The sequence below is a fragment of the Narcine bancroftii genome, chromosome 8, assembly GCF_036971445.1.
Source record: "Narcine bancroftii isolate sNarBan1 chromosome 8, sNarBan1.hap1, whole genome shotgun sequence".
Lineage (NCBI taxonomy): Eukaryota > Metazoa > Chordata > Chondrichthyes > Torpediniformes > Narcinidae > Narcine > Narcine bancroftii.
Window position 1 is genome coordinate 173060206 of NC_091476.1, and position 12664 is coordinate 173072869.

General features: G+C 39.2%; 1 protein-coding gene across 8 annotated transcripts in view; it reads right to left on the reverse strand.

Moving 5' to 3' along the window:
• mtf1 (metal-regulatory transcription factor 1) overlaps window positions 1-12664 on the reverse strand; it is a 111178-nt gene that overhangs the window by 50230 nt on the left and 48284 nt on the right. For all 8 annotated transcript variants that reach the window (XR_011343581.1, XR_011343584.1, XR_011343583.1 and 5 more), the window contains exons 5-7: window positions 4960-5033; window positions 2098-2231; window positions 1352-1429 (exon numbers count right to left, since the gene is read on the reverse strand). Coding sequence is in view for 3 of the 8 variants with exons in the window: in XM_069895835.1 (XP_069751936.1) it covers window positions 1352-1429; window positions 2098-2231; window positions 4960-5033 (286 nt within the window). In the remaining 5 variants the exon portion in view is untranslated. The remainder of the gene's footprint in view (window positions 1-1351; window positions 1430-2097; window positions 2232-4959; window positions 5034-12664) is intronic.

Here is a 12664-nt window from a genome sequence, read left to right on the forward strand (position 1 = left end):
GGTATACAATTAGTCAGTATCAAGGGATGGGGAAAAGGCCAGAATTTTGAACTAAATGTGAAAACAGTTTATCTCAGGGTGGCTTTGCCGATCAGACACGATGGACTGAATGGCCTACTTTTGTTCCTTTATCTTGTCATCTTGTGAACACATCCAAAAAATGTTTCAAATCTACTGGGATATAGAAAAACATGTCAATATTCTTTCCCAGGGCTAACATCCTCAGCCTTAATGCCCAACTACATTCAATTGGTTACCTTTGACAGACCACGTCATTCTTGTGCCTGACACTTGGGTTCCAAAAGAAAAATCAACATTCTACTCCAATCTCCATAATCAGAAGAAATTACCAGATAGTGGAAACAGTTCAAAGATGTTTTCCTTTGAAAAATAAAAGCAACATCCTCTCTGACTCTTGGTCATCTCTGGCCCATGACCACTTCAAGTGAAGGAGCATCCGAGACTCTCACTCTCACACACACCATACACGATGGAAGCTGCATACGACTTAACAAATTACTCATTTATTTAATCAGACATGTCCCTTGCCATCTGTGAAAAAGTTCGAGCTTGCCACACTGGCTTCATCAGCCACCAAACTGTCACAGAATTGGAATGGATGTCATGTTCAATCCAGAAGGATGGCTCAAGGAGAATCTGTTACTACATCAAAAAATTCCACCAGTTTAGTCAAGCATATTTTTCCCTCTTCATATTCAAGCTGGCTCTCCTTTCTCATTTCAAATACCTGGAAAGTTTTGCTGGTTATAGCTTACATAAACTTCCCCAAATTGGAGTTAAACTGACTAATTTCTTGGAGTACCCTTACACTCCTTTTTTTTTCTCGATAAAAGAGAGCAGTATACATAATTTTCACATACTCCGTACCTTTCCTCATCTTGGAAGGATTGGAAGGATACAAAGAGAAATAATTATACATTCAGTGTACAGCGAGAGAATCAATCTGTAACCTGTTCAATTTAGCCAACCATCAAATAGATAAATGGGCACAGTCTTAGAATTAGAAGTTACCCATTTAAACAGAGATGAGGAGAAATTTCTTTAGACAGGGGATCGTGGATTTGTGGAATTCGTTGCCACATACAGCTGTGGTGGCCCGACCATTGGGGGAGTTTAAGGGGGAGATTGATAGGTATACAATTAGTCAGTATCAAGGGATGGGGAAAAGGCCAGAATGTAACCTGTTCAATTTAGCCAACCATCAAATAGATAAATGATGCCCCATTGGAATCTGCTAACAGGCTTCTTTTAAAGCCTTAGTACCAAGAGATAATTATATGTAGAAATCTGAAGGTGCGGCTGTTTCATTATCAATAACGTAACAGCTTACCAACTGCGAATTTTCTCTGAGTTCTGAATCCGTAGTAATCAAGCTCAGATCACTTAAACAAAGTGACTGGTTTGTCTCCTACAATCAAAGTTAGAAATATTACATTATTAATTTACATAAAGCATTCAAATTACAACTAGAAACATTTTTTAAAAAAAAGAATGTTTCCAATAATAATAACCAGTACTCTATGATGCTTTTAGCAGAAGCAGTTTTGTTTCAACAATTTAATAAAGAAAACAAGAGTTTTGCAGAACAACAAAGCATTGAACTCGGTTTCTTTATTAAATTGTTGAAACAAAACTGCTTCTGCTAAAAGCATCATAAAAGAAGCATTGCATTGATTGGATTCAAATATTTAAATGAGCATTTCCCTTTCTAATAAACCATAAAAAAAGATTTAAAAAATCAACTTTTCTTTTTAAACAATGATACAGCTCATTGTTTAAAGTGAATTTTGCCTCACGTTTTGACAAAGCTAAATATTATAACTAGCTCAAAATATACAATCAGAAGGCAACTCCTCATTCAAACCACGAGTTCGTTTTCTATTTTCTTGCATACTGGTTGACTTCTCAACTCTTATTTCTAAATTTTTAATTGCCTCTTTGCTTTTTCTATTTCCCAAATGTAAATCATGTGTGAACCTACTGTACATTCAATGTGCAGGATAAAACAATGGTCAAAAGCTAAAAGCACACTTTTGGCAGATAGTTCCAAAAGAAAAATGGTTTAAAGCTACTCACCTCATTCACAGGATGCTGGTTTGACATATTAAATGGGTTCTCTTTATCATGGGCCTTCATGTGGCTCTTGAGACTATACTGTGTGCTGAAAGTCTTTTCACAGCCATCACTAGGGCACAAGAAGGGTCGTTCACCTATTACAACAGCAACTTGATTTTAGGTTGTAATCATATCTGCAAGTTAATGCTTATTCCATCACAAAAAACACAGCAAACATTGTAATACAAAAAAATTGCTTTAACAATTTGTAAAAAATGAAAAGGTTTAAATTGATGATTCAACATGCAAATTAATCCAGTTTCCATGCAACTCTGAGTAAATCTCCTTTTCATGTTTCTGCATTCTTCAACAGGCTCCCCAGGAGAGATTACTCAAGTAGAAAACTGGAGGCAATATCCCACTGGCTTCTGCTTGCATTCAGTGAGGGGCAATACTATAAATAATTTTAAACCATCAGAGTAATTGCAGGCAACAGTACAAAAGAACAAAGCAGTGGGGAGCTGATTTTTTTTAGTTTAAAAAGGTTGTGGATTATTTGCAAGACAGTAAATGCAGATGAAAATACTGTCACCTAAAAATTCATCTGTTTCTTTTATATTTAAATGTAATTGCATGGCACATTAAGTCCAGTTTTATGACATTCAGTCATGCCTGAAGGTCAACACCACTGACATGCCCAAGGGAACCAATGGTTGAGTCCCCTTATCCCGTCCAAACAGGACCTGGATGTTGTCGGATCTGATACTAAAATTCCATCACTTCAATAAGGACGAATTGCAGCTACACAAGCCTAGTAATGTCATTCGAATATGACTACATCCCATTTCATTTGGAAGACTACACAAAAGAGTCTGGAAAAACAACCAACTGAAAAACCTCACAAAGATAAGCGTATACAGAGCCGTTGTCATACCCACACTCCTGTTCGGCTCCGAATCATGGGTCCTCTACCGGCACCACCTACGGCTCCTAGAACGCTTCCACCAGCGTTGTCTCCGCTCCATCCTCAACATCCATTGGAGCGCTTACACCCCTAACGTCGAGGTACTCGAGATGGCAGAGGTCGACAGCATCGAGTCCACGCTGCTGAAGATCCAGCTGCGCTGGATGGGTCACGTCTCCAGAATGGAGGACCATCGCCTTCCCAAGATCCTGTTATATGGCGAGCTCTCCACTGGCCACCGTGACAGAGGTGCACCAAAGAAAAGGTACAAGGACTGCCTAAAGAAATCTCTTGGTGCCTGCCCCATTGACCACCGCCAGTGGGCTGATAACGCCTCAAACCGTGCATCTTGGCGCCTCACAGTTTGGCGGGCAGCAACCTCCTTTGAAGAAGACCGCAGAGCCCACCTCACGAACAAAAGGCAAAGGAGGAAAAACCCAACACCCAACCCCAACCAACCAATTTTCCCTTGCAACCGCTGCAATCGTGTCTGCCTGTCCCGCATCGGACTGGTCAGCCACAAACGAGCCTGCAGCTGACGTGGACTTTTTACCCCCTCCATAAATCTTCGTCCGCGAAGCCAAGCCAAAGAAAACATCCCATTTCATTCAAGTAATGAGTAATTTTCAAGAAGAGATCACTGAAATAAATAGCGTTCTGCATCTTAATTTCTAGTCCTATCATGTGCTAAATACTCCTCAAAATAGCTGCCCATTTTAAGAGATTTTGATCTGGCATGACTGGGTGCACATTGATCCAAAGAAAGACACTTTGGGCAAAAAAAATGGCAGCACTGTTGAGCTGTTACAACAGCAGCACTACTGCTGGTGCAGACCCAGGAGGGCAGGGAGTGGAGACACAGCATTGCTTCGAAGGGTTTAACCACCCACTCCGAATGCCGTTGGCTTTAAAGGGCAGGTTAAAGGTTATTTTAAAATCTTGCAACCATGGCATCTATGCCCAAAATGGCAGTGCCCGTGCTGACAGCAAGTTCTGTAGGTGACAGCAAGTTCTGAAGGTGAGCAGTGGACTAGTGCAGGTCACCAGAAGTGGGAAAAATACCCACCGTTATGAAGGAGAAGCAGAGGAGACAACCCTACAGCGAAGTTAACCACAGCACCGGACCAGCAAGGAGCTCACAGGAGTGTGTGCATCTGCAGAGGCTGTGGGATCACTGGAGACGAATCCACGGACACTCGGTGACTCTGAAGGGACTCTCATTCGTTTCTCTTTCGCTCTTACTGTAAGGGGCGTCGGGCAACACTAATGGAGACTCTTTGTTTGCCTTACTGCAGGCAAAGACAATTTCTCCTAATACTACATACTCGGTACTATTACATGACAATATAGGAATCTTGAATCTTAATCAAGCAAAAATTACATGATTTCACATTTACCAGCAGTGGTTTTGGATATCTGAGTGTGAAGTGGTTTTGTTCCCTAAAGCCTTTCTGAATATGGAAAATACCTTGAAATCCAACAAACTCACTCTCCCCCTCCCCCCAATATTTTGAGTGTAGGCTTGTATTTGTTCCTTGAGACAGTTTGATAATAGCAATGAGTTTATTGTCACTTTACACAATGTACAATGCACTGACATTCTTACTTGTTGCAGCTGAACAGGTACAATACTTTGTAAAATAAACTATAAAAACTATATTATACTTGATAGAATTTAAAAGAAAAAATACAAGAAATAAAAAAAATACAAGAAATATATATTCACAATATACTGAGTGCAAGAAAAGTGATTTGGTACTAATGCAGACAATCCTTTTGTGGTCTCTGATGTTGGATCAAGGCTCTCCAGTTCAAGAGATCGACAGTAGTTGGAATCATTCTGGAAATATTTTGACCCACAGAAAACAGGCTGGACATAATTCAAAAATTAAGAGGATTAAAAGAAAAATACCAATTACCTGTGTGTGTTCTGACGTGAGTTCGGAGATGGTGACTAGCAGCAAAAGCCTTCCCACAGCCATCGTGATCACACCTACAAATGCAACACATCGAACACCTGATCACTTCCGTATCACTTGTTAAGTATTCTCTCATTGAAAAAGTGACACAGAATCAATTATTTAGTTCCTTTCACACAGCCAAGTACATGTGGGTTGAACCAGATAATTTAGTGGTTCTGTACCCAGTCACCCCATAGTGGAAAATGTCCCAACCGGGCAGGGCGAGTTAAAAATCAACTGGGCTCTGACTCCTGGTGGAGTCAGAAATATAACCAGTTTTCCTTCATCGGCTTTGAAAAATGGGGTGCAAGTTACTAGATTGGAAGAAAATTATGGGTTAATAAATCTTTACTTTTTCAAGAACCTTGGGGCATCTTAAAGTAGATAAAATACTTTGTAAATATAGTCAACTTGCAGAATTATTTGCATAATTCACTAATCGTCTTCTGACGGTGAGAAAGGACAACCTGCTTTACTAGGTACCATTAGTGATATCAGCACCTGCGTGCATGCGTCACAGTAGCAGGAAGGAGGTCAGTGTAGTCTGCAGAGGGGAAGAAGAATACTCGTGTATGTAAATATGTCGTCCAGTTCTAGTGCAGTTTTCAGTTGTAGAGTAAGGATTTTAGTTCCAGCGAGTACGTAATGCATCACTCGTGATGCTGCCGCTGGTAGGAGGACCCCTCCTTAAAATCTTGGGCTCCCGATGAACCAGGTAAATGATGGGGCAGTGGGAAAGGCTCCCCCATTGCAGCAGGCCCGGTAAGTTTACCTGTTTCCCGAAGGGTTTGCAATGTGAAAGGGCTAATGTTGCATGCTGGACACTAAAGAACGTCCCCAAAAGGAACTTTTTTCTTTTTAATGGCAGTCAGGGAGTTAACACATCACTGTGTAATTGGATCATGGATTTCCTCACCTCCAGACCACAATCAGTGAAGATTGGCAAGAATTTCTCCACAATCTCCATCAGGGCTGCATTCTTAGCCCCCTGCTCTACTCACTTTACACCTACAACTGTGTCGCTCTGTACGAGAATAACACCATTTACAAATTTGCCAACGATACCACGGTTATGGGTTGTATAAAGGAAGGCAAGGCGTCAGCACACAGGAGCTTGAAAACTTGGCTGAATGGTGTACAACAGCAACCTCGCACTCAATGTCATCAAAACTAAGGAGCTGATTGTTCATTTCAGGAAATGAAAGCCAGAGGTGTACACTGGGGGATCAGAGGTGGAGAATGTGAGTAAATTTAGGTTCTTGGCAGTCACTATCTCAGAGGATCTTTCCTAGACCCAAAACACCAATGGCACCATGAAGAAAGCATGTCAGCTACTGAAACTGGTAGTTGTATATACCACTTGAAAAGATTACATTTACACAATAAATTTGAAGTTTTCAAACGATTTGGGAAGCACATTTTCAAACTGCAGGAATTAGATTGTAATCACCCAACCTGAATCTTCCGACTTCTAAAATTAAGATGTATGGTTTTAGTTGATCATTTTTAATCTTGTTTTACTTAATATCCAAATGTTCTCTTCTTTCTCTTTTTCTATGGGGCTGATTTTTATTTAGGGGGAGGGGTGGGGTTTAAATCATTTAAATCACTATGTATTAATCTTTATTATTTTGAATAAGACAATCTTTAATGCATATGTGAAAATTTAAATAAAATTTTCAAAAGAAAGCATGTCACCACCTCTACTTCCTCAGGAGTTTGCAGAGGTTTGGAAAGGACACCAGAAAGATTAGCAAATTTCTATGGATGTGTGGTGGAAAGTGTGCTGACCGGCTGCATCACGGTCTGGTATAAGAACCCCAATACTCAAGCGTAAAGCCCTCCAAAAGGTAGTGGACAGCCCAGGACATCACAGATGAAACCCTCCCCACTATGGAGTACATCTACAGAAAACACTGCCGTCTGAGAGCATCAGCAATCATCAACATCCACCACACACTATTCTCACTGCTGCCATCAGGAAGAGGTATGGGTGCCACAAGACTCGCATCACCAGGTTCAGGAACAGCTGCTATCCCTCCACCATCAGACTCCTCAACAATGAACTCAATCAAAGACTCACTTAAGGATTCTTACTTGTGTAATTTATTGATTTTCATTGTTCTCTCTGTATTGCATAGTCGGTTTACATTTGTTATCTGTTTACAGTTCTTTTATTTGTTTATATGTTTACACTGTACAGTTTATTTTTTGCACTACCAATTAATGGTAATTCTGCCGCACCACAGGAAAAAGGAATCTCAGGGTTGTCTGTGATGTCATGCATGTACTCTGACGATAAATCTGAAATCTGAGTGTTTTTTTAAAATATTTGATGGCAAGTATTTAGAATAAATTTGCTAATGGAAATCCGGTAACTTGAAAGCCCATGTTACATTTTTTTATGCAAATAATTCTGTGCAAGTTAACTGTTATCTTTGCCATATTATTGATGACTATATTTCCAAAGCATTTTATCTACATTAAGATGCCCCAAGGTTCTTTAAAAAGTAAAGATTTATTAACCCATAATTTTCTTCCAATATAGTAACTTGCACCCCATTTTTCAAAGCCGATGAAAGAAAACAGGTTATATTTCTTACAGTACAACTCCGATTATTCAAAACCGGATTCTCCAAAATTCTCATTTATCTGAATTTTTTTTTTAAACCATGGAGCCAAACTGACCTCACAGGTTGAAGAAAATTCACTCGACATGAAATTAGAACAACGACTGTCCTTGTTTCAGATAACTCCCTCCCCTCTCTCTAGTTCTTCTTTACCTTCCCCTATTGACTTTTCTCTCCAACTCTCCCTCTCAAACTGTGTGCCACTGTCTCCCAGCCGCATGTGATCAGAAGAATCCTTTGACCCGGCGTCATCAAGGAGAGCGGCCTCCCGGGCAAGAGGTGGGCCTTGAGATCAGTGGCCTTCTCTTCCTGGCATACTGGAATTGCTTTTTTTTTTAAAAACTTTATTTATTTATTTATTCGTTCAAAAACAAATAATATGACATATACAGCAATTAAACATGAACATTTTTATTTATATATATGAATAAAAAAAGAAAGAGAAACCCCCCCCCCCCTTCAGCCAATTCACCCAAGGAGACCCATAAGAAAGATATTTAAAAAAGTTCAATATACATATTAAGATCTAATCAATGTAAATTGAAATGTAAATACTCTGAATATAACAGCCACATTAATAAAAAATTATAATCATCATGCGAAACATACATAATTTTTTCCATTATTAAACGATATTTCATCTCATTATGCCATCTATTAATATCAATCATATTTGTATCTTTCCACGTACTAGCAATACATTTTTTCGCTGCGGATAAAGCTAAATATACAAAAGCAAGCTGAAACTTTTTTAATCCCAAACCTTTCAGAGGTTGCAAACTACCCAATAAAAATACTGTTGGGTCTAAAACTATTTTAATCTTATACAGATATTCTAAAAACGACTGAATTTTCTTCCAAAAATATTGTATATGTATACATGACCAAACAGCATGAAAAAAGTTCCAACCGTATCACCACATCTAAAACACAAATCTCATTCATTAAAACCATATTTTAAAAAAAATGTTCAGGTGTCAAATTGATGTAAAAAATTGTATTTAGTCATTGCATTATGTGCATTTATCAATCTAGTTACACTATCATAACAGATATCTAACCAATCCTCTTCAGAAAAAATAAAACCAATATCCGCTTCCCATTTAATTTTAGATCTATCCCAACCTTTTTTATCCATACCACCCTGTAATATTTGATACATAAATGAAATATAACCCTTCTCTGGTACCTTCATAAGAAAAGTCTCAAATTTAGTCATTTTAGGTAAAATCATCTCTCTACCAAACATACATTTTACCAAAGATCGAATTTGATAATAAAGAATTCTTATCAATACCAAAATCTTCCCTCATCTGATTAAAAGATAAAAACTTACCCTCTTTAAAACAATCTCCCAAATTTTTCACACCTTTAAATCTCCAATCCAATAAACTTTGATTATGTATTGAAAAAGAAATAAGTTAATTATTATACAACGGAGTCTAAGCCAATAATTTACCCCTAGAACCTATCATTTTTTTCTTTATCCATAACTTCATTAAATGTTTAAGTATAGGCACATTATGTTGTTGTAACAAATTCATAATCCACCTAAACAAAAACAGATGTATTTCAAATTCAGAAATACCTGCCATCTCAATTTTAGCCCAACTAGGAGGCCGTACCAAATCCATCAATGAACTAATAATTTTAAGTTGGGCTGCCTCATAAATAATTTTGAAAATGTGGTAACAATCCCCCTAACTCATATTTCCAAGTTAATTTATTCAAAGCTACTCTCAAAAATTTACCCCTCCATAAAAACTCCCTAACCATTCTATTTAAATCTCGAAAAAAAATTTTATCAAGTAAATGCAGAATAGATTGAAACAAATATTGTATACGCGGAAAGATATTCCTCTTAATTGTATTTATCCTTCCCATTAAATTAATAGGTAAATCTTTCCATTTAATCAAATCAGTTTTAATTTTTTTCATTAACAGAACATAATTTAATTTATATAAAGATTGATAATTAACATTCAAAATTATACCCAGATATTTAATTCGATCAGTCCACTTCAAATTAATATTCTTATAAACTGAATAATCTCCTTCACTTACCGGTAATATTTCACTTTTTTCCCCAATTAACTTTATATCCAGAAAGACATCCATATTGTATTAAACATTCCTTCAAATGCAAAAGTGACTGAGCTGGGTTTATTAAATACACCAATACATCATCAGCAAATAAATTAATTTTATACTCCTCATCTAAAACTTTCATACCTTGTATCTGTGTATTTTGTCTTATCAGCTGTGCTAAAGGTTCAATCACTAACACCATCAAAGCTGGTGATAAAGGACAACCTTGACGAGTTGATCGAGTTAACTTAAAAGATTCCAAAATCAAACCATTCGTCAATACTCTAGCTACCGGTTTACTATATAGAGCCCTAATCCATCCAATAAAAGAAGGACCAAACTTAAATTTCTCCAAAACTTTAAACAAAAAATTCGATTCAACTCTATCAAATGCTTTTTCTGCATCTAAGGATATCACCATCGGATGATCTAAAGATTGTCGAAATCTATTCATCAAACTAATCACTCGCAAAATGTTATCTGAAGCATATCTATTCTTTAGAAAACCTGTTTGATCAATATGAGTCAACTTTGGTAAAAGTTTAGCCAGTCTACTCGCTAATATTTTAGCTATTATTTTATAATCTACATTTAACAATGAAATTGGTCTATATGAAGATACTTTCAGAGGATCTCTATCTTTTTTAGGAATTACTGTAATTAAAGCACAAGAACAAGACTCAGGTAATTCATAATGTTCTCTAATTGACATCTTTCTTTGGCTTGGCTTCGCGGACGAAGATTTATGGAGGGGGTAAAAAAGTCCACGTCAGCTGCAGGCTCGTTTGTGGCTGACCAGTCCGATGCGGGACAGGCAGACACGATTGCAGCGGTTGCAAGGGAAAATTGGTTGGTTGGGGTTGGGTGTTGGGTTTTTCCTCCTTTGCCTTTTGTCAGTGAGGTGGGCTCTGCGGTCTTCTTCAAAGGAGGCTGCTGCCCGCCAAACTGTGAGGCGCCAAGATGCACGGTTTGAGGCGTTATCAGCCCACTGGCGGTGGTCAATGTGGCAGGCACCAAGAGATTTCTTTAGGCAGTCCTTGTACCTTTTCTTTGGTGAACCTCTGTCACGGTGGCCAGTGGAGAGCTCGCCATATAATACGATCTTGGGAAGGCGATGGTCCTCCATTCTGGAGACGTGACCCATCCAGCGCAGCTGGATCTTCAGCAGCGTGGACTCGATGCTGTCGACCTCTGCCATCTCGAGTACCTCGACGTTAGGGGTGTGAGCGCTCCAATGGATGTTGAGGATGGAGCGGAGACAACGCTGGTGGAAGCGTTCTAGGAGCCGTAGGTGGTGCCGGTAGAGGACCCATGATTCGGAGCCGAACAGGAGTGTGGGTATGACAACGGCTCTGTATACGCTTATCTTTGTGAGGTTTTTCAGTTGGTTGTTTTTCCAGACTCTTTTGTGTAGTCTTCCAAAGGCGCTATTTGCCTTGGCGAGTCTGTTGTCTATCTCATTGTCGATCCTTGCATCTGATGAAATGGTGCAGCCGAGATAGGTAAACTGGTTGACCGTTTTGAGTTTTGTGTGCCCGATGGAGATGTGGGGGGGCTGGTAGTCATGGTGGGGAGCTGGCTGATGGAGGACCTCAGTTTTCTTCAGGCTGACTTCCAGGCCAAACATTTTGGCAGTTTCCGCAAAGCAGGACGTCAAGCGCTGAAGAGCTGGCTCTGAATGGGCAACTAAAGCGGCATCATCTGCAAAGAGTAGTTCACGGACAAGTTTCTCTTGTGTCTTGGTGTGAGCTTGCAGGCGCCTCAGTTTGAAGAGACTGCCATCCGTGCGGTACCGGATATAAACAGCGTCTTCATTGTTGGGGTCTTTCATGGCTTGGTTCAGCATCATGCTGAAGAAGATTGAAAAGAGGGTTGGTGCGAGAACACAGCCTTGCTTCACGCCATTGTTAATGGAGAAGGGTTCAGAGAGCTCATTGCTGTATCTGACCCGACCTTGTTGGTTTTCGTGCAGTTGGATAATCATGTTGAGGAACTTTGGGGGACATCCGATGCGCTCTAGTATTTGCCAAAGCCCTTTCCTGCTCACGGTGTCGAAGGCTTTGGTGAGGTCAACAAAGGTGATGTAGAGTCCTTTGTTTTGTTCTCTGCACTTTTCTTGGAGCTGTCTGAGGGCAAAGACCATGTCAGTGGTTCCTCTGTTTGCGCGAAAGCCGCACTGTGATTCTGGGAGAATATTCTCAGCGACACTAGGTATTATTCTATTTAGTAGAATCCTAGCGAAGATTTTGCCTGCAATGGAGAGCAACGTGATTCCCCTGTAGTTTGAGCAGTCTGATTTCTCGCCTTTGTTTTTGTACAGGGTGATGATGGTGGCATCACGAAGATCCTGAGGCAGTTTACCTTGGTCCCAACAAAGCTTGAAAAACTCATGCAGTTTGGCATGCAGAGTTTTGCCGCCAGCCTTCCAGACTTCTGGGGGGATTCCATCCATACCTGCTGCTTTGCCACTTTTCAGTTGTTCGATTGCCTTACATCCCCAAACACTGTTGATAAATCATTATAAAAATTTTTTATAAAATTCAACCGAAAATCCATCATCACCGGGCGATATACCGTTCGGCATTTCCAGCATAGCCATTTTAATTTCCGAATCAGTAAATGGTTCTTCTAACTCCTGTATATCTCCATCCTCTAATATCGGTAAATTCAATTGTGTTTAAAAAAAATCAATCGATCCAGTTTCCTGTTTTCCTTCAGATGTATATAACTTTGTATAAAATGAATAAAATTCATCATTAATCTCACGAGGTCTATAAGTAATAAGAGAATTCTGTCTAACAGCATTAATAGTTCTCGATATCTGTTCTTTCTTTAATTGCCACACCAATACCTTATGTGCTTTCTCTCCCCATTCGTAATACCGTTGTTTAGTCCTATTAATCACACATTCAAATTGATAAGATTGCAAAGTATTATATTTCAAT